Source organism: Grampus griseus, assembly GCF_964374135.1.
Source record: "Grampus griseus genome assembly, chromosome: 4".
Taxonomy (NCBI): Eukaryota; Metazoa; Chordata; class Mammalia; order Artiodactyla; family Delphinidae; genus Grampus; species Grampus griseus.
In genome coordinates, this window is record NC_138997.1 from 116,497,446 (window position 1) to 116,516,774 (window position 19,329).

Genomic DNA, 19,329 nt, shown 5'->3' on the forward strand with positions numbered 1-19,329 from the left:
CTGCAATACAATAAGCTGAAAACAGTCCAGTGGGTGAGTCCTCATCATCAGCCCCTCCAAGATGAGGAATTCCTTGTGTACCATCTGTGATGAATCACCATCTGACATACAGGCAAAGTAAGGGGCTGGGGTCTACCCAGTTTTTAAAATGTTAGTAAAGCTTCCTTACTTTCTCATTGGTAAACTTTGGAGGAAACTTTTGGAATTTTCTTTATATTTTGAGATCTCAGGTACTGATTCCACAGGTCTACCCTCAACCCACTCAAAATAGTGTTATTATTTATGGAGCATCTACTAATGCAAGGCACTTTACATATATTTTTCTTTAATTTTCTCAGTAATCTCTGTGGTATTATTATCTTTATTTTATGAAGTATCTCTCTCTAGTAACTGATTTGATTTGCTTCCTCCTGAGAATAGTCTCAAACAAATTGATTTCTTTTCCATACATATGTATAATCTGTCACATTTTGAAAGTATTACCAACTCAATTCTGGAACTTTTTATATTTCTTCACCATGTAAAGACTGGAAGCAAAATATGTTTCTTTCATGGTTACTGAAAACCTTCTATCATGTTAGGCATGAATTATTCCCACTGGTATTGTATAGGAAGTTAAAAATCTCTGGGCCTCTGGAGTCATCCTCAGGTAGAGTGTTAAAGGGGCATAGGGGTTGGGCTCCTAACATTCTCTCTCAGTAACTCTCACATTTTATTACTTTGAACACAAGACTATGGCAGCTTCTCTTCACTCTTTGTGTAAGGCCAAATCTTTGCCTAATATGCTTAAAATGCACATGATTTAGACTTACTTATGACTTTAATGATTTATGGTTGAGTTCTAAATGCTGCTCAAGGGGGTGACTGAATCAAGATTACCTGGTGTCTGTGTGCTTGTGTGTCTATGTGCGTGTCTGTGTGTGCACGTGCATTAGTTGGGGAGGGAGAGGAAGAATGGGGAAAAGTATGGCTTTTTAAAAAATATATATTCCCAAGTCCTACTACCCAGAGATTCTGATTTAGTGAATAATCATTCCTTAAGTTGACACTTCCTAGTTTAGTAGTCTGAGATTTTTTTAATGAGGTTTTATTAAAGCAAAGCTAACCCTTACTGTTAAAACATTTATTTCTGCTTTGCTTATGTAAATGTGATTCTCTTGGATAATAAGATTCTAAAGTGACAGATCAGTCTGTTTCTCTAATCATGCATTGCTCCTAAAACTGCAAAAGGCACAATAAACTCTCAGTCCTTTCAGTGATAATTATTACTTTAAGAACAAGTAAAAAGCCCTAGGGACAATGAAGTTCAAACAGTTCTCTTTGTACTATATATCTGCCACTATTCTAGTATATGGTTTTGGTAACAGTGACAATGACAATCTTGATAAAATTAAGGTCATATAGGTAGAGATTAAGGAAGCTAACTTGGGAGCTAGACTGCCTGAGTTTGAATCCAAGTGCTGCCCCTTATTAGCTTTGTCATCTTGGGTACCTTACCTAAACAGTTGGTTTCCATTTTTCTACCTCTACAGTGGTAGTAATAACAGTGCCTACTTCATAGATTGTTTGGAGTATTAAGTGAGTGGATAACATAGAATGCTTAGAACAGTGCCTGGCATTCAATGAATGATAGCCCTTATTATTGTATAAGCTAACTGACAAAAGGACATGGCTTAGGACCAGGTGGGATTATTATAGTTATGAGGCAAGACAGATAGAAGCTAAGATCAAATAGCGTAGTCAAGCCTCTAACTCAATTTTGCTATCAGGACATCAAAAAATGACTGTGATATATTTTCAGAATAATCCATTAACATGTATAGGCAACCTTTCAAACAATGCAAACAACTTAACATTCCAAATAGTATGTTAGTGAATCTGACAGTTTGAACTTCTCCATAAGAGTCCCTCCCCAAATACCACCAGATACGCACTGCCACTGTTTAAAAAAAAAAAAAGGAGGGAAGTGGTGATCAATAATGAAGTTGTGGGAGGACCTAGACAGCAAGACTTAGGTTGTCATGCTAGCCACTTCCTCTGCAACTTCATTATTGATCACCTCTTCACTGAGTTAAGATAGAAGCTTCTTCTATCTCAGTGACAGCCACTGAGATAGAAGAAGCTTCAGGTCGCGGTGACTCAGTATTATGGATTGCTCCCTGCAGAGCCTTTGGGACAAAGCCTGAGACTTGTTAGCCTTAACCCTCGATGGAACACACTGGTCGTTAAAAGGGGTAATATCCACATGGGGTAGACTTAGTTCCCAGGAAACAAAGGAACACCCTACCATAAGTTACAAGGGTCTTCCAATTCCATATCAGTTAAAAAAGACTTTTACCTTTGACCTGACTTTGTACTCTTCGGGGAGGAGGGGCATGTTCCCATAAGCCCGAATGGTTGGGATATGGGAGAAGAATGCATCCTCTTCTTCATCAGATAACTCTTCCTCTCAGGACCCTTTTTTGGGGGACTTGCAGTTAATGCATTGACTCAAATTAGAATCCTAATTTGCAGTCTAAATATTAAGTTTTAATCTCCAACTCTGATACTCATCTGTGCTATAGTTTCTATAAGCCTCCCCACCCAACCCATTTAGCTGGGAATTTTCATCTTCAGAATGTTTACAGATCAGATAACACCGGGTCTGTCTTTCACTGTTGTCTTTTCAGTGAATATCAGATGCATCTAGGAGATGCTTAATAAATATTTTGTTGAATAAATGCATAAATTCCCACTAAACCATGTGCCAAGAATTATTTGCTACATTATAAAGCTTCAGGTGCAAAATTTTCCCCTATTAATGTAGTATATTGCAATGATGAGTTCCCTCTCATTTTTTTGAGATTAAGCTCATGGGCCCCAAATCTGTTAGTTCTGTCCACAGCAAAGTGTTATTTTGATTTTCATTTTTATTTTATGGTTATTTCTAGTGGAAAGGTCCTTTAAGAGAATATGGCTTTACTATGGTTTTATAGGCATTTTCATAGTTAGAAAAGAAAAAGGATCCCAATTTCTCAGGCTTCTCTAACATTTCTTTGTCACTGCACATAATCATGACATCGGTTTCACTAATAAATGTTTTCATAAAAATATGGACTTTATACCCAATGATAAAAGTCTATATTTTTAAAGCATGCTAGCTTGGAAACTAAAATCCCTCTGTATTCCTTTTGTCTGTTTTGATCTTCTTTAATTATTTGGTGTTTTACTCCCTGAAAAAAACTTTGATCTATCAATATTTTCACTTATGCCTCATATAACAAATAATCATGATCTAAAATCTGAAGTAGCACTAAGGCAGCCATGCATGCATATGTGAAAACAAATGAATCGAGGAAACAACTAGAGAGCCATGAACTAATTCATTTATTCAACAACTACTTATTGAGCCACTTTTCAAGGCACTGAGTCTACAGCAGTAAACAAAACAAAGTGCCTGGGCACTGACATTCAGTGTAAACAAAAAGCTTATATTTTGGTGGGAAAAAAGGAAATAAACAGGTAAACATTAAAGAATATACAATTTAATGTTGTAGGTTAAGTGCTATGAAGACAAATAAAGCAGAGTCAAGGAAAGGATAGCAAGTGGATATAGATACTATAATTTTAGAGAAATGCTCAGAGAAGGCTTCTTTGAAAGGGTAACTGGGGCCCAGATCTGAATGGGGGAGCCTTGCAGATAGCTGAGGGAAGAGCATTCCAGACAGAGGGAACAGTAAGTGTAAAGGCCCGAAGCACAAACTTGACTTGGAGGGTGAGCAGGGAGGCTGCAGAACAGAGAGAAATAATGAGAATGAGAGGAAATAGTGAAGTAGTCAGAGGCACAATCATATAGGGCCTTGTTGGCCAAGACAACAGATTTAAATTTTATTTTAATTGTGATGGGAAGTCGTGTTGAAGTTGAGAGCAGAGAATCAACATTATTATTTGATTTACATTTTAAAGGGATCACTTCGGTTGCTGTGTGAGAAATGTGGGGAGAAGGGGGAGAGGACTTAGGTGGCAAAGGGAGGGATTCAAGTTAGAAAGCTGTTGCTTGTATCCAAGCAAGTTTATAATAATGGCTTGAACTAAAGTGGTTGCTCTAGAGGAGGTGAAAAGGGGTCAGATCTTGTGCATGTTTTTTTTTTTCATCTTTATTAGAGTATAATTGCTTAACAGTGGTGTGTTAGTTTCTGCTTTATAACAAAGTAAATCAGTTATACATATACATATGTCTCCATATCTCTTCCCTCTTGCATCTCCCTCCCTCCCACCCTCCCTATCCCACCCCTCTACGTGGTCACAAAACACCAAGCTGATCTCCCTGTGCTATGCAGCTGCTTCCCGCTAGCTATCTGTTTTACGTTTGGTAGTGTATATATGTCCATGCCACTCTCTCACTTTGTCCCAGCTTACCCTTCCCTCTCCCCGTATCCTCAAGTCTATTCTCTAGTAAGTCTGCATCTTTATTCCCATCTTGTCCCTAGGTTCTTCTTGACCATTTTTTTTTTTTTTTAGATTCCATATATATGTGTTATCATACGGTATTTGTTTTTCTCTTTCTGACTTACTTCACGCTGAATGACAGTCTCTAGGTCCATCCACCTCATTACAAATAACTCAGTTTTGTTCCTTTTTATGGCTGAGTGATATTCCATTGTATATATGTGCCACATCTTCTTTATCCATTTATCTGTTGATGGACACTTAGGTTGCTTCCATGTCCTGGCTATTGTAAATAGAGCTGCAATGAACATTTTGGTACATGAATTTTTTGAATTATGGTTTTCTCAGGGTATATACCCAGTAGTGGGATTGCTGGGTCATATGGTAGTTCTATTTTTAGTGTTTTAAGGAACCTCCATACTGTTCTCCATAGTGGCTGTATCAACTTACATTCCCACTAACAGTGCAAGAGGGATCCCTTTTCTCCACACCCTCTCCAACATTTATTGTTTGTAGATTTTTTGACGATGGCCATTCTGACTGGTGTGAGATGATAACTCATTGTAGTTTTGACTTGCATTTCTCTAATGATTAATGATGTTGAGCATTTTCATGTTTGAGCATGTGTTTGTTGGCAATCTGTATATCTTCTTTGGAGAAATGTCTGTTTAGGTCTTCTGCCCATTTTTGGACTGGATTGTTTGTTTTTTTTGATATTGAGCTACATGAGCTGCTTGTAAATTTTGGAGATTAATCCTTTGTCAGTTGCTTCATTTGCAAATATTTTCTCCCATTCTGAGGGTTGTCTTTTCATTTTCTTTATGGTTTCCTTTGCTGCACAAAAGCTTTTAAGTTTCGTTAGGTCCCATTTTTTATTTTTGTTTTTATTTCCATTTCTCTAGGAGGTGGGTCAAAAAGGATCTTGCTGTGATTTAGGTCATAGAGTGTTCTGCCTATGTTTTTCTCTAAGAGTTTGATGGTGTCTGGCCTCACATTTAGGTCTTTAATCCATTTTGAGTTTATTTTTGTGTATGGTGTTGGGGACTGTTCTAACTTCATTCTTTTACATGTACCTGTCCAGTTTTCCAAGCACCACTTACTGAAGAGGCTGTCTTTTCTCCACTGTGTATTCTTGCCTCCTTTATCGAAGATAAGGTGACTGTATGTGCATGGGTTTATCTCCGGGCTTTCTATCTTGTTCCATTGATCTATATTTCTGTTTCTGAACCAGTACCATACTGTCTTGATTACTGTAGCTTTGTAGTATAGTGTGAAGTCTGGGAGCCTGATTCCTCCAGCTCCGGTTTTCTTTCTCAAGATTGCTTTAGGGCCTCCCTGGTGGCGCAGTGGTTGGGAGTCCGCCTGCTGATGCAGGGGACACGGGTTCGTGCCCCGGTCCGGGAAGATCCCACATGCCACAAAGTGGCTGGGCCCATGAGCCATGGCTGCTGAGCCTGCGCATCTGGAGCCTGTGCTCCACAAGGGGAGAGGCCACAGCAGTGAAAGGCCCGCATACTGCAAAAAAAAAAAAAAAAAAAAAAGATTGCTTTGGCTATTCGGGGTCTTTTGTGTTTCCATATAAATTGTGAAATTTTTTGTTCTAGTTCTGTGAAAAATGCCAGTGGTAGTTTGATAGGGATTGCATTGAACCTGTAGATTGCTTTGGGTAGTAGAGTCATTTTCACAATGTTGATTCTTCCAATCCAAGAACATGGTATATCTCTCCATCTATTTATATCATCTTTAATTTCTTTCATCAGTGTCTTATAATTTTCTGCATACAGGTCTTTTGTCTGCTTAGGTAGGTTTATTCCTAGATATTTTATTCTTTTTGTTGCAATGGTAAATGGGAGTGTTTTCTTAAATTCACTTTCAGATTTTTCATCATTAGTGTATAGGAATGCAAGAGATTTCTGTGCATTAATTTTGTATCCTGCTACTTTACCAAATTCATTGATTAGCTCTAGTATTTTTCTGGTAGCATCTTTAGGATTCTCTACGTATAGTATCATGTCATCTGCAAACAGTGACAGTTTTACTTCTTCTTTTCCAATTTGTATTCCTTTTATTTCTTTTTCTTCTCTGATTGCTGTGGCTAAAACTTCCAAAACTATGTTGAATAATAGTGGTGAGAGTGGGCAACCTTGTCTTGTTCCTGATCTTAGTGGAAATGCTTTCAGTTTTTCACCATTGAGAATGATGTTGGCTGTGGGTTAGTCATATATGGCCTTTATTGTGTTGAGCAAAGTTCCCTCTCTGCCTACTTTCTGCAGGGTTTTTATCATAAATGGGTGTTGAATTTTGTCAAAAACTTTCTCTGCATCGATTGAGATGATCATATGGTTTTTCTCCTTCAGTTTGTTAATATGGTGTATCACGTTGATTGATTTGCATATATTGAAGAATCCTTGCATTCCTGGAATAAACCCCACTTGATCATGGTGTATGAATCTTTTAATGTGCTGTTGGATTCTGTTTGCTAGTATTTGAGGATTTTTGCATCTATGTTCATCAGTGATATTGGCCTGTAGTTTTCTTTCTTTGTGACATCTTTGTCTGATTTTGGTATCAGGGTGATGGTGGCCTTGTAGAATGAGTTTGGGAGTGTCCCCCCCTCTGCTATATTTTGGAAGAGTTTGAGAAGGATAGGTGTTAGCTCTTCTCTAAATGTTTGATAGAATTCGCCTATGAAGCCATCTGGTCCTGGGCTTTTGTTTGTTGGAAGATTTTTAATCACAGTTTGAATTTCAGTGCTTGTGATTGGTCTGTTCATATTTTCTGTTTCTTCTTGGTTCAGTTGTGGCAGGTTGTGCATTTCTAAGAATTTGTCCATTTCTTCCAGGTTGTCCATTTTATTGGCATAGAGTTGCTTGTAGTAATCTCTCATAATCCTTTGTATTTCTGCAGTGTCAGTTGTTACCTCTCCTTTTTCACTTCTAATTCTATTGATTTGAGTCTTATCCCTTTTTTTCTTGATGAGTCTGGCTAATGGTTTATCAATTTTGTTTATCTTCTCAAAGAACCAGCTTTTAGTTTTATTGATCTTTGCTATCGTTTCCTTCATTTCTTTTTCATTTATTTCTGATCTGATCTGTATGATTTCTTTCCTTCTGCTAATTTTGGGGTTTGTTTGTTCTTCTTTCTCTAATTGCTTTAGGTGTAAGGTTAGGTTGTTTATTTGAATTGTTTCTTGGTTCTTAAGGTACGATTGTATTGCTATAAACTTCCCTCTTAGAACTGCTTTTGCTGCATCCCATAGGTTTTGGGTCGTCGTGTTTTCATTGTCATTTGTTTCTAGGTATGTTTTGATTTCCTCTTTGATTTCTTCAGTGATCTCTTGGTCATTAAGTAGTGTGTTGTTTAGCCTCCATGTGTTTGTATTTATTGCAGATTTTTTCCTATAATTGATATCTAGTCTCATAGCATTGTGGTCAGAAAAGATACTTGATACAATTTCAGTTTTCTTAAATTTACCAAGGCTTGATTTGTGACCCAAGGTATGATCTATCCTGGAGAATGTTCCATGAGCACTTGAGAAGAATGTGTATTCTGTTGTTTTGGGATAGAATGTCCTATAAATATCAATTAAGTCCATCTTGTTTAATGTATCATTTAAAGCTTGTGTTTCCTTATTTATTTTCATTTTGGATGATCTATCCATTGGTGAAAGTGGGGTGTTAAAGTCCCCTACTATGCTTGTGTTACTGTCAATTTCCCCTTTTATGGCTGTTAGTATTTGCCTTATGCATTGAGGTGCTCCTATGTTGGGTGCATAAATGTTTACAATTGTTATATCTTCTTCTTGGATTGATCCCTTGATCATTATGTAGTGTCCTTCTTTGTCTCTTGTAATAGTCTTTGTTTTAAAGTCTATTTTGTCTGATATGAGAATTGCTACTCCAGCTTTCTTTTGATTTCCATTTGCATGGAATATCTTTTTCCATCCCCTCACATTCAGTCTGTATGTATCACTAGGTCTGAAGTGGGTCTCTTGTAGACAGCATATATATGGGTCCTGTTTTTGTATCCATTCAGCCAGTCTGTGTCTTTTGGATGGAGCATTTAATCCATTTACATTTAAGGTAATTATCAATATGTATGTTCCTATTACCATTTTCTTAATTGTTTTGGGTTTATTATTGTAGGTCTTTTCCTTCTCTTGCGTTTTCTGTCTAGAGAAGTTCCTTTAGCATTTGTTGTAAAGCTGGTTTGGTGGTGCTGAATTCTCTTAGCTTTTGCTTGTCTGTAAAGGTTTTAATTTCTCCATCAAATCTGAATGAGATCCTTGCTGAGTAGAGGAATCTTAGTTGTAGGTTTTTCTCCTTCATCACTTTAAATATGTCCTGCCACTCCTTTCTGGCTTCCAGAGTTTCTGCTGAAAGATCAGCTGTTAACCTTATGGGAATTCCCTTATGTGTTATTTGTTGTTTTTCCCTTGCTGCTTTTAATATGTTTTCTTTGTATTTAATTTTTGATAGTTTGATTAATATGTGTCTTCACTTGTTTCTCCTTGGATTTATCCTGTATGGGACTCTCTGTGCTTCCTGGACTTTATTAACTATTTCCTTTCCCATATTAGGGAAGTTTTCAACTATAATCTCTTTAAATATTTTCTCAGTCCCTTTCTTTTTCTCTTCTTCTTCTGGGACCCCTATAATTCGAATGTTGGTGTGTTTAATGTTGTCCCAAAGGTCTCTGAGACTGTCCTCAGTTCTTTTCATTCTTTTTTCTTTATTCTGCTCTGTGGTAGTTATTTCCACTATTTTATCTTCCAGGTCACTTATCTGTTCTTCTGTCTCAGTTATTCTGCTATTGATCCCTTCTAGAGAATTTTTTATTTCATTTATTGTGTTGTTCATCACTGTTTGCTCTTTAGTTCTTCTAGGTCCTTGTTAAATGTTTCTTGTATTTGCTCCATTCTATTTCCAAGATCTCAGATCATATTTACTATCATTATTCTGAATTCTTTTTCAGGTAGACTGCCTATTTCCTCTTCATTTGTTAGGTCTGGTGGGTTTTTGCCTTGCTCCTTCATCTGCTGTGTGTTTCTCTGTCTTCTCATTTTGCTTAACTTACTGTGTTTGGGGTATTCTTTTTGCAGGCTGCAGGTTCGTAGTTTCTGTTGTTTTTGATGTCTGTCCCCAGTGGCTAAGGTTGGTTCAGTGGGTTGTGTAGGCTTCCTGGTGGAGGGGACTAGTGCCTGTGTTCTGGTGGATGAGGCTGGATCTTGTCTCTCTGGTGGGCAGGTCCATGTCTTGTGGTGTGTTTTGGGGTGTCTGTGACCTTATTATGATTTTAGGCAGCCTCTGTGCTAATGGATGGGGTTGTGTTCCTGTCTTGCTAGTTGTTTGGCATAGGGTGTCCAGCACTGTAGCTTGCTGGTCGTTGAGTGGAGCTGGGTCTTGGCGTTGAGATGGAGATCTCTGGGAGATTTTCACCTTTTGATATTACGTGGAGCTGGGAGGTCTCTTGTGGACCACTGTCCTGAACTTGCCTCTCCCACCTCAGTGGCACAGCCCTGACGCCTGGCTGGAGCACCAAGAGCCTGTCCTCCAGACGGCTCAGAATAAAAGGGAGAAAAAAAAAGAAAGAAGAAGATAAAATAAAATAAAGTAAAATAAAAAAAATAAAGTTATTAAAAATAATTACTAAGAAAAAAATTTTTTAAGTAATAAAAAAAACAAAACGGACAGACAGAACCCTAGGACAAATGGTAAAAGCAAAGCTATACAGACAAAATCACACACAGAAGCAACACATACTCACAAAAAGAGAAAAAGGTAAAAAATATGTATATATCGTTGCTCCCAAAGCCCACCTCCTCAATTTGGGATGATTCGTTGTCTATTCAGGTATTCCACAGATGCAGGGTACATCAAGTTGATTGTGGAGATTTAATCCGCTGCTCCTGAGGTTGCTGGGAGAGATTTCCTTTCTCTTCTTTGTTCACACAGCTCCTGGGGTTCAGCTTTGGATTTGGCCCCGCCTCTGCGTGTAGGTCGCCGGAGGGCATCTGTTCTTCGCTCAGACAGGACAGGGTTAAAGGAGCAGCTGCTTCGGGGGCTCTGGCTCATTCGGGCCGGGGGGAGGGAGGGGTATGGATGCGGGTCGAGCCTGCGGCGGCAGAGGCCAGCATGACGTTGCACCAGCCTGAGGCATACCGTGCGTTCTCCCGGGGAAGTTGTCCCTGGATCCTGGGACCCTAGCAGTGGCGGGCTGCACAGGCTCCCCGGAAGGCGGGTGTGGATAGTGACCTGTGCTCGCACACAGGCTTCTTGGTGGCGGCCGCAGCAGCCTTAGCGTCTCATTCCCGTCTCTGGGGTCCGCACTGTTAGCCGTGGCTCGCGCCCATCTCTGGAGCTCCTTTAAGCAGCGCTCTGAATCCCCTCTCCTCGAGCACCAGGAAACAAAGAGGCAAGAAAAAGTCTCTTGCCTCTTCGGCAGCTCCAGACCTTTACCCGGACTCCCTCCCTGCTAGCTGCGCACTAACCCCCTCAGACTGTGTTCACGCAGCCAACCCCAGTCCTCTCCCTGTGCTCCGACCGAAGCCCGAGCCTCAACTCCCAGCCCCGCCCGCCCTGGCGGGTGAGCAGACAAGCCTCTCGGCTGGTGAGTGCTGGTCGGCACCGATCCTCTGTGCTGGAATCTCCGCTTTGTCCTCCGCACCCCTGTTGCTGTGCTCTCCTCCACGGCTCCGAAGCTTTCCCCCTCCGCCACCTGCAGTCTCCGCCCGCGAAGGGGCTTCCTAGTGTGTGGAAACCTTTCCTCCTTCACAGCTCCCTCCCAGAGGTGCAGGTCCCGTCCCTACTCTTTGTCTGTTTTTTTCTTTTTTCTTTTGCCCTACCCCGGTACGTGGGGAGTTTCTTGCCTTTTGGGAGGTCTGAGGTCTTCTGCCAGCGTCCAGTAGGTGTTCTGTAGGAGTTGTTGCACATGTAGATGTATTCCTGATGTATTTGTGGGCAGGAAGGTGATCTCTGCGTCTTACTCTTCCGCCCTCTTGAAGCTCCTCCAGATCTTGTGCATGTTTTTAAAGGTAGAGCCAACAGCATTTGCTGATGGATTAGATGTAGAGTATGAGAGGAGAAGAGCCACAAACTTAGAATGAAACCTCTGAAGTTTTGTCCCTCAGCAAATGAATGGATGAGTTGTCGTTACTGAGATGGAAAATCAAGTATGGCAGAGAAAATAAAGAGTTTTGTTTTAAACATGTTAAGTTTGAGATACCTAACTGACATCCACATCGGGCTATTTATTGTCTAGGCAATTTCATACACTAGGCAGCATTGCAGGAAAGAGACTCAGTATGGTATTTAAATTTGGGATTGTCAACAGAAGTGATATTTGAGGCCATGGGACAGTCTAAGTGAATGTAGCTAGAGAAGGGAAGCCGTCTTAGGACTGAATCCTAGGGCTTTAACATTCAGAGGCTGGAAAAGAAGGATGCTCCAGCAAAGTAGAGTGAGCAGCCAATGAGGTAGGAAGAAAAGCAGGAGAGTGTGAAATGCCAGAAGTCACATGAATAAAAAAAGAGGGGTTGATTGTCACAGCCAAATGGTTCTAGGAGTTTGAATAAGATGAGGATTAATAAATGGTCATTGGGTTTGGAGGTTGTTGGCAACCTAGAAAAGAATGGGTTCAGTGGAGTGCTGGGGATGAAAGCTATAGATTTAAGAAAGAGTGGGAGGTGAGGAAGCAAAGACTGAGTTTAGACAACTCTTGAGATTGGCTGTAAAGAGGGACAGAGAAATGGGACAGGTGCTGGAGGCAGAATACTGTGGACTGAATATTTGTATCCTTACCTCCCAAATTCATAGGTTGAAATCCTAACCCTCAAGGTGATGGTTTTGGAGGGGGTGCTTTGGGAGATGATTAGGCCTTGAGGACAGAGCCCTCATGAATGGGATTAGTGCCCTTATAAAAGAGGTCCCAGAGAGACATGGAGAAAAGATGCCATCTGTGAACCAGGAAGCAGGCCCTCACCAGGCACGGAATCTGCTGGTTCCTTGATCTTGGACTTCCCAATCCCCAGAACTATGAGAAATAAATTTCTGTTGTTATATAAACCACTCAGTTTATGGCATTTTTGTTATGGCAGCCTGAAAGGACTAAGACAGAGATATATGGTTAAGGGAGGACTTTTTAAGATGGAAGATATTGTAATGTTTGTATGCTGATGAGAATGATCCAGTAGAGATAAGGAAATTAATGATGCAGAAGTGAAAGAAAGTATTTACAGGCATAATGTCCTAGAGTAAAGAAGGCAGGATAGAATTGAATATTTAAGTGGGGGGATTGGCCTTAAACATGCCAATAGGAAAGTAGGGAGGACACATGGGTTACAGTACAAGAGGGTTGGCAGATTTGGGTAAGAGAATAAGGAAGATGTCATCTCACTGACTGTTTCCTTAGTGAGATAAGAAGCCAGGTCATCAGCTGAGTGTGAGGAGGTTAAAGGGGCTGTGGCAGCTGGAGAGGAGAGCAGAAGTATAATAGTAGCTGGGTTGTTAGGCCATGCTAAGGGCCAGCCTCAGGTCATGGTCATAAATTTGAAGTGTTATGGTTGTGTATTTTTCTCCAGCCACATTCACTTGCTTGGGTAGAAGCTCAGATTAGGCAGAGAATTACATATAATTTGAAAATATTAAGTGACAAAAAATAATATTCATCTTCCCCTCCTGTGTTCAGAACCAACTGAAAGATAGATGCAAAAGAGCAACCTTTATTATTCTAAAACAGATAGGAGAATGTAGCTTTAGGTTTTCAGACAAGTGGGTTGGAAAATTCTTCACTTCAGACACATCTTGTTGCTGGCAGGCCCCTTCCCTTACTGTAGAACAGGAAGGAAGACTTGAAGAGAGGAAAGAGGAAGGTCTGAGCCAGGTATGCTACTCCCATCAGATAACTCACTCCACCCCCAGTAGGGAGGAGGAGTGAGGGGTGGGGTAAGAGGCTAAAGGTCAGGCTAGCTCCCGGGTTCTCAACTCTAGAATCATGGGAATCACCTGGGGATCATCGGTATCACCTGGGCATCGTTTAGAGAAACATGCCTGGGTACACTTCCAGAGATTCTGATTTAACAGGCTTGGGGTGCCATCTGGGCATCTGGATTTTTAAAAGCCTACCTAGGGGATTCTAATACGAGGCCAACATTTTTCCTTGACAATAAACATGGTCAGAATTGCCAGACAAATATGACAGAAGTTGAAAGCAGCAAAGGAGCGAAGAATGCTTATTAAAAAGTTGCTGTGTTGATGCACCATGGAATTTAAAGAGGCAAGTGAGGACATGAGGGATTGATGGCGTAGCACACACACACACAAAAAACCCCAGTAAGGGCAGCAGATAGTGTGGGTGTCCCCAAAGGGTTGCAGAATTACTGGAGTTGGGCTATCCAGGAAGGGAGCTGGGAGAATAAGAGGTAAAGATTAAAGAATCAAATGCTGGAATTGAGATTCTGATTGTGATGCCACCAAAGTAGCAAGTTCTAAAGTGACTGACCATGAGAGTGACTAAGCTTAAGTGTAGAACAAGATCCTTGGAGATAAGGAGGCCATGGCAAGAGAGACCAGTGTGCTGGGTGAGTCATCAGTGTAGATGCTGAAATCACCATGGTGGCTGTAGCAACCTGGAGTCCAGAAGAAAGGTAAGACACGCAGGTCCACAGTACCCGGGGCCGTGAGGCTCACCAGGATCCTGGGTGGGTGGCCTCTGTTTTGATACTGCTTTCTCGTTCTTTTAACAGACAGCCCAACTCCATTCACAGTAGATTTGAGAGAGGGAGGGTAAGAAAGCAGGGATAGATGATCCAAATTATTATCTTTAGGTATTGAGATTGAGAGAAAGGTTATAACTATTTCTGGAAAGTGATTGAATCTGCATGCCCCACTGGTAAAATGAAGGAAAGATTGGTGAAATGTTAACAGGCCCTGAATATAAACTGTAAGAAGGTTCAGGATTTTTCCTCTCCTCCTCCTCACGTTTCGGTGGGTGGACAAACGTGGTGCATGCTGTGCCTGGTCTTCCCTTGACCTTGAGTAGTCCAGTTTGATCAGTTGACTCTTACTCAGCCTTATTGTTGATATATAACTATGCAGCCCTCAGTCACTTTTCATTTGTTTATTCGGCTAATTCCTCACCTCAGGACACTTCCCCCCTCCCTTTCCCCTGCCTTTTTCCTATCTCCCAATTTGCTATGCAGCAATAATTTCCCCTTACACTGCGCCTGCCAATTGCAATGCCAGATGGCTTCTGTTCTGAGTCCCCTCACCCAGCCCCCCTTGAGAACAGCTGCCATTGTCATTGCTGTGAACACATCATGGCTTTGAACCCATAGCTGGGACCCAAACTTGATGCTCAGCGTTGGGAGGGGCTAGCACTAATGCCAGGAGCCATGAAAACAGCACACACTTTTCCTGCTGCTGTTCAGTAAAAGCCCTTAGAAAAGGCTCTTTCGCATTTTTTCAATCATCTGCGTATTGAAATCTCATTGTGGAGTTTAATTCCTTTACCACCTGACTCAGCTTCCTCGCCATGAAGTTCCCTTTGTGCCATAAACTCAATTAGGACCCCATATTTCCCATCCTGAAAACAGATGTGAAAAAACTGTGGTGTGTGTGTGTGCACATTTGTGAGCCTGTCTCTTTAGAGCTCCAGCATACACACTCCCTTATCTGTATCCATATATTTTTATTTAAACAGGTTCATTCAGGAAGAAAAGCCACAATTCAGTGGCTATTGGGACAAGCTTCCTAAGTCAGCCTCTGAGGAAAGATAATAAAACAGAATTCCTTTTTTTTTTTTTTTTAATCTTGAGTTATCCTATGTTGGTTCCATCACTAAAATTCTGTTACTGTGACACCATCTTAAAAGATTATATTTTTGAGCCCTCTGTGATGGCAGGTCAGTCGTGGGTCTAAAAACCCAGACAAAAAGAATCCTGAATCAAATACCACGTAGACCAATATGCATTTCAAAGGCACTGCCACGTAGTCAGTGGGTTAGGGTTTTTGTGTTGTTTTCTTTCTTTTTGGGGGAGTGGGGGAGGGAAAGGGACTCTCTTTCATGTTAATCTAATTGTGCATAACCCAGGCACATTTTACCATGTAGGGAAACGTTCTCTTTAGCGTCCTTCCCTACCACACACTCGGGCCTCCTTTCATTCCTCCCTTTCTGAAGTCAGAGTGCTCCCCCGGTGTACATTTGGGGGAGATTCCCAGGATGGTGATGTATTCTGCTTTGCTGCTGAGGAATTTACTATCCCCCCACTTGGCAACAAATGAAAGTGGGTATTAATTTCTCAGAGTGCTGGTGGAAACGCGAGAGAGGGGCTGCAAGAATGATACCCACCTAAATCTGTATGTAGTGCACAGCAGGCCACCGTTTCAAAAGAGGGAGAGAAAAGACAATGACAAGAAAGAAAAGATTCCCCTGAGTTGACTTCTCTGCATTTTGCGTCGTTAGGTTTTGGAGAGAGATGCGAGAGGTTTGGGCCCTGAACAGAGTCAAATTATGCAGCTGCGGGGATGCCAGGTCCTCCAGAATAGGATGCTTCGTTTAGATTTTCCACAATGCTATTGAAGTGCTTATTTTCCTCCTGAAGAGACACAAACAGATGCAAACTTCTGTAAACACTTTAGAAATGAATTCAGTGAGTTTGGCCTCTCAGCAGTGCTCAATAGCTGACAGAAAAATGTCTAATTAGTGCAAGTGGAAATAATAGGGCCACTTGGATTCCTTCCATCCTCCTCCAACTCTACTTTTCCAAGGAACTCAAAGGGCCTTTGTCTGACAGGTCACCCTCTCTCAGGCTTTGTGCTCCAAACTATTAAGAGTAGAAGGGGGAAAAATAGATGAGGGAATGTTCTCTGCTCAAATATATGGCATGTTCACGCAGGATGCAGAATGGGGTGTTTGTGGCATCCTTTACAGGTGCTCGGGAGGGATTCCTCCATTGGCGACAGCCAAAAGCAACTCACACGTGCACGCTAAGAAGCCTCCCTTTCAAGAACCAGCTTTCCTTCGCCAGTTGCCATAGAGCCTGCTCATTTTCCTTTTTTTTTTTTTTCCTCAGCTTCCAGTAACATCAGTCCTTAGACTTAGTGAAGAGAAGAAATTAAATGAGAGGTTTCACCATTTTCTGAGATAAACCTTAGAGATGTTATATGCATGATCTGTTATTTCCTTTTTACTCTGTTGAAAATTCCACTGACATTTCTTTTAGGAGCCTGTCTTTGCTTGTTGTTATTTTATCATACAGGAGAATGGGAGCACGTGAACGGAATTCTTTTTTCCTATTTTTTTTCGTAGTGTTCCTCTTCATTTATTAAGCACCCACAATGTGCCAGGCTCTGTGCTGAACATTTGACCCACATTTCCTCTAATCCTAAAACAGCACTGAAAATAGGTACTATCCACATTTCACAGATGAGGAAATTGAGACTAGGAGAGGTTTAGTAACTGACCATGGCAAGCAAATGGAGGACCTTGGACACAGTCCAGATACCTGTGGTTTCATCTCAGACATTTTTTTTATCTCTAGAAGTTGGATTTGGATCATTTTTTATATCTCCCATGTCCCTAATCCCACCTAATTTTTACCCTACCTTCTTGAACTTATAAAATACAGTTAAAACTGTCATTCGGGGTTCAGTTTCTATTGATTTCTTTTTCTTTTTAGTGTAATTTTTGACTGGATGCCAAACATTATAAATTTTACCTTATAATATGGCAGATAATTTGGGTGCCTATAGATATTCTTGAACCTTGTTCTGGAATTCAGTCAAGTTAGGAAATAGTTTGATCCATGCCATGCTTGCTTCTAAACTTTCAGAGTGGGCCAAGAGCCATCTTCCTCTGAGGTTAATTTTGTCTCACTACTGAAGCAATACCCTTCTGAATATTCTACCCCCTGCCCTGTGAATGACATGATTTCCTACTATGGCTGGTAGAAACACAAACTACATGAGGCTTGGGGATTGTTTCCTCTGCTCCTTTCAGATGGTTCTTTCCCCGGCCTTGGGTGGTGTCTTTTCATACATGAGCTGATCAGTAGTGTTCTGCTGGAGACTCAGAGGGGACCCTCTGCAGACCTCTGGACTTCTTGCTTTGTGCAGCTCTCTCCTTCTGGTTCTCTGCTCTGTGAACCCTGGCCACCTTAGCCTCTACAGACTCCTAGAAGCTCCATCTCCTCAACTTGGGAAGACCACCTCACTAGACTTGTAGAGCGTCCTTTCAGCTCTGTGTAAGAAATTCCCAGTTGGAGTAATCCCCAGCTAATCACCAAGTTATCATTTGGTCCTTTGGTACCAACTTTCACTAGAGAATTTCAAAATGCTGAAATTAAAGGCCATCTCCTGGAAGGTTTTCTTTTCTTTCTCTTTTTTTTTTTTTTTTTTTTTCTTGCGGTACTTGGGCCTCTCACTGTTGTGGCCTCTCCCATTGCGGAGCACGGGCTCCGGATGCACAGGCTCAGCGGCCATGGCTCAGGGGCCCAGCCGCTCCGCGGCATGTGGGATCTTCCCAGACCGGTGCACAAACCCGTGTCCCCTGCATCGGCAGGCGGACTCTCAACCACTGTGCCACCAGCGCAGAAGCCCCTATATTTCTTCTTAATTAAAATAGAGGCAATAAATGAAGCAGAATATTATGAACTGACATGGAAACTTCTAGATGTTATGATGACCAAAAATATCAAGTAGCAAAAGAATATATCTAGTGTAATGCCATTTAGGAAGGGAGGGAGGGAGGAAGGAAGGAAGGAAGGGAGGGAGGGAGGGAGGAAAGAAATAAAGGAAAAGAAAGGGAGGGAGGGAGGGAGAAAGCAAGGAAAAGAGAAAAAAGAAAAGAAAAATAGAGGGAGAAAATGAGAAAGGAGAGAGAGAGAAGGCAAGGTAGGACAAAGAATCAATGTCTAAATAAACAGAAAAGGGTAGAGGAAGTTCTGGAAGGATCTCTGGGAAACCATTAACAGGAAGAATGAGAATGAAATTTGTGGAAGGGAAAAAATAAGGTAAGGTGTCAGAAAAAAACAAAGGGGCACTTTTAATTTTTACTTGCTGTTTGAATTTTTTCATAACAAGAAATATGCATTTATTACGTGTATAATATTAGAAATGTAATAGGGAAAATGGAATGAAAGAAATATTATTTTATCCCACAAATGAATTGGGCTTTTCATTATCGTTATTATTATCATTATTATTAGCTTTTTGTTCAGTAGCGTACTGTTTCCTCTCCTAGCTCTAGGTTTTGTTGTTGTTCTTGTTTTGATAATAATACCTAGAAGACTACTGGTCCCAAGACTGCCTTCTTTTCTGCCCGACTTTATTTCTTTTCATTCAGGCGTCCCTGAAAGCCTCCATCCTCGCCCGGGAGTGTGCCACCGCAGCTGCCATTGTGTTCCTGAGCGACCGGTTCCTGTACGGGCTCGACGTCTCGGGCGAACTCCTGCAGGTCGCCCAAGGGCTGCACAAGCTGCAGCCAGCAACGCCAATTGCCCCGCAGGTGGTTATTCGCCAAGCCCGAATCTCGATGCACTCAGGTAGGCTCCTTCCTGCTGGCCCTCCTCGTCCCGGAGTCGTCCCATCTGGGGCTCACCTTCCTCGGGGCTCCTTGACTTCCGCGGGGACGGCGGGCACCGAGGCCCTCGGGCCTTCTTTTGTAGCCGCCGGCGCTCCCGCCAGCCCGCCGCCTTGCCCTTCCCCCTGCCTCTAGCCAGCACAAAGGCCCTGGCATAAAGGATTTCAGAGCCAAAAGCAATAGAGAAAATTGTGAAAGGGGGTGGAAAATACTAATTGGAGCTTTTGTCGTCTAACAAATCTGTCCTGCTGCTTTCAAACAGGGGTATCTGAATTGCTATACTTCTGACCAGCAGCCTTTAAAAATCAGATTAGAATTCTACTA

The 19,329-nt window shown here is 41.5% G+C and overlaps 1 protein-coding gene across 1 annotated transcript in view; it reads left to right on the forward strand.

Annotated features, from left to right (window-relative positions):
• ALPK1 (alpha kinase 1) overlaps positions 1 to 19,329 on the forward strand; it is a gene marked incomplete at its 5' end in the record, with an annotated part of 56,719 nt that overhangs the window by 15,520 nt on the left and 21,870 nt on the right. The window contains one exon of the mRNA XM_082653255.1: positions 18,769 to 18,967. Within this exon, the coding sequence (XP_082509381.1) occupies positions 18,769 to 18,967 (199 nt within the window). The remainder of the gene's footprint in view (positions 1 to 18,768; positions 18,968 to 19,329) is intronic.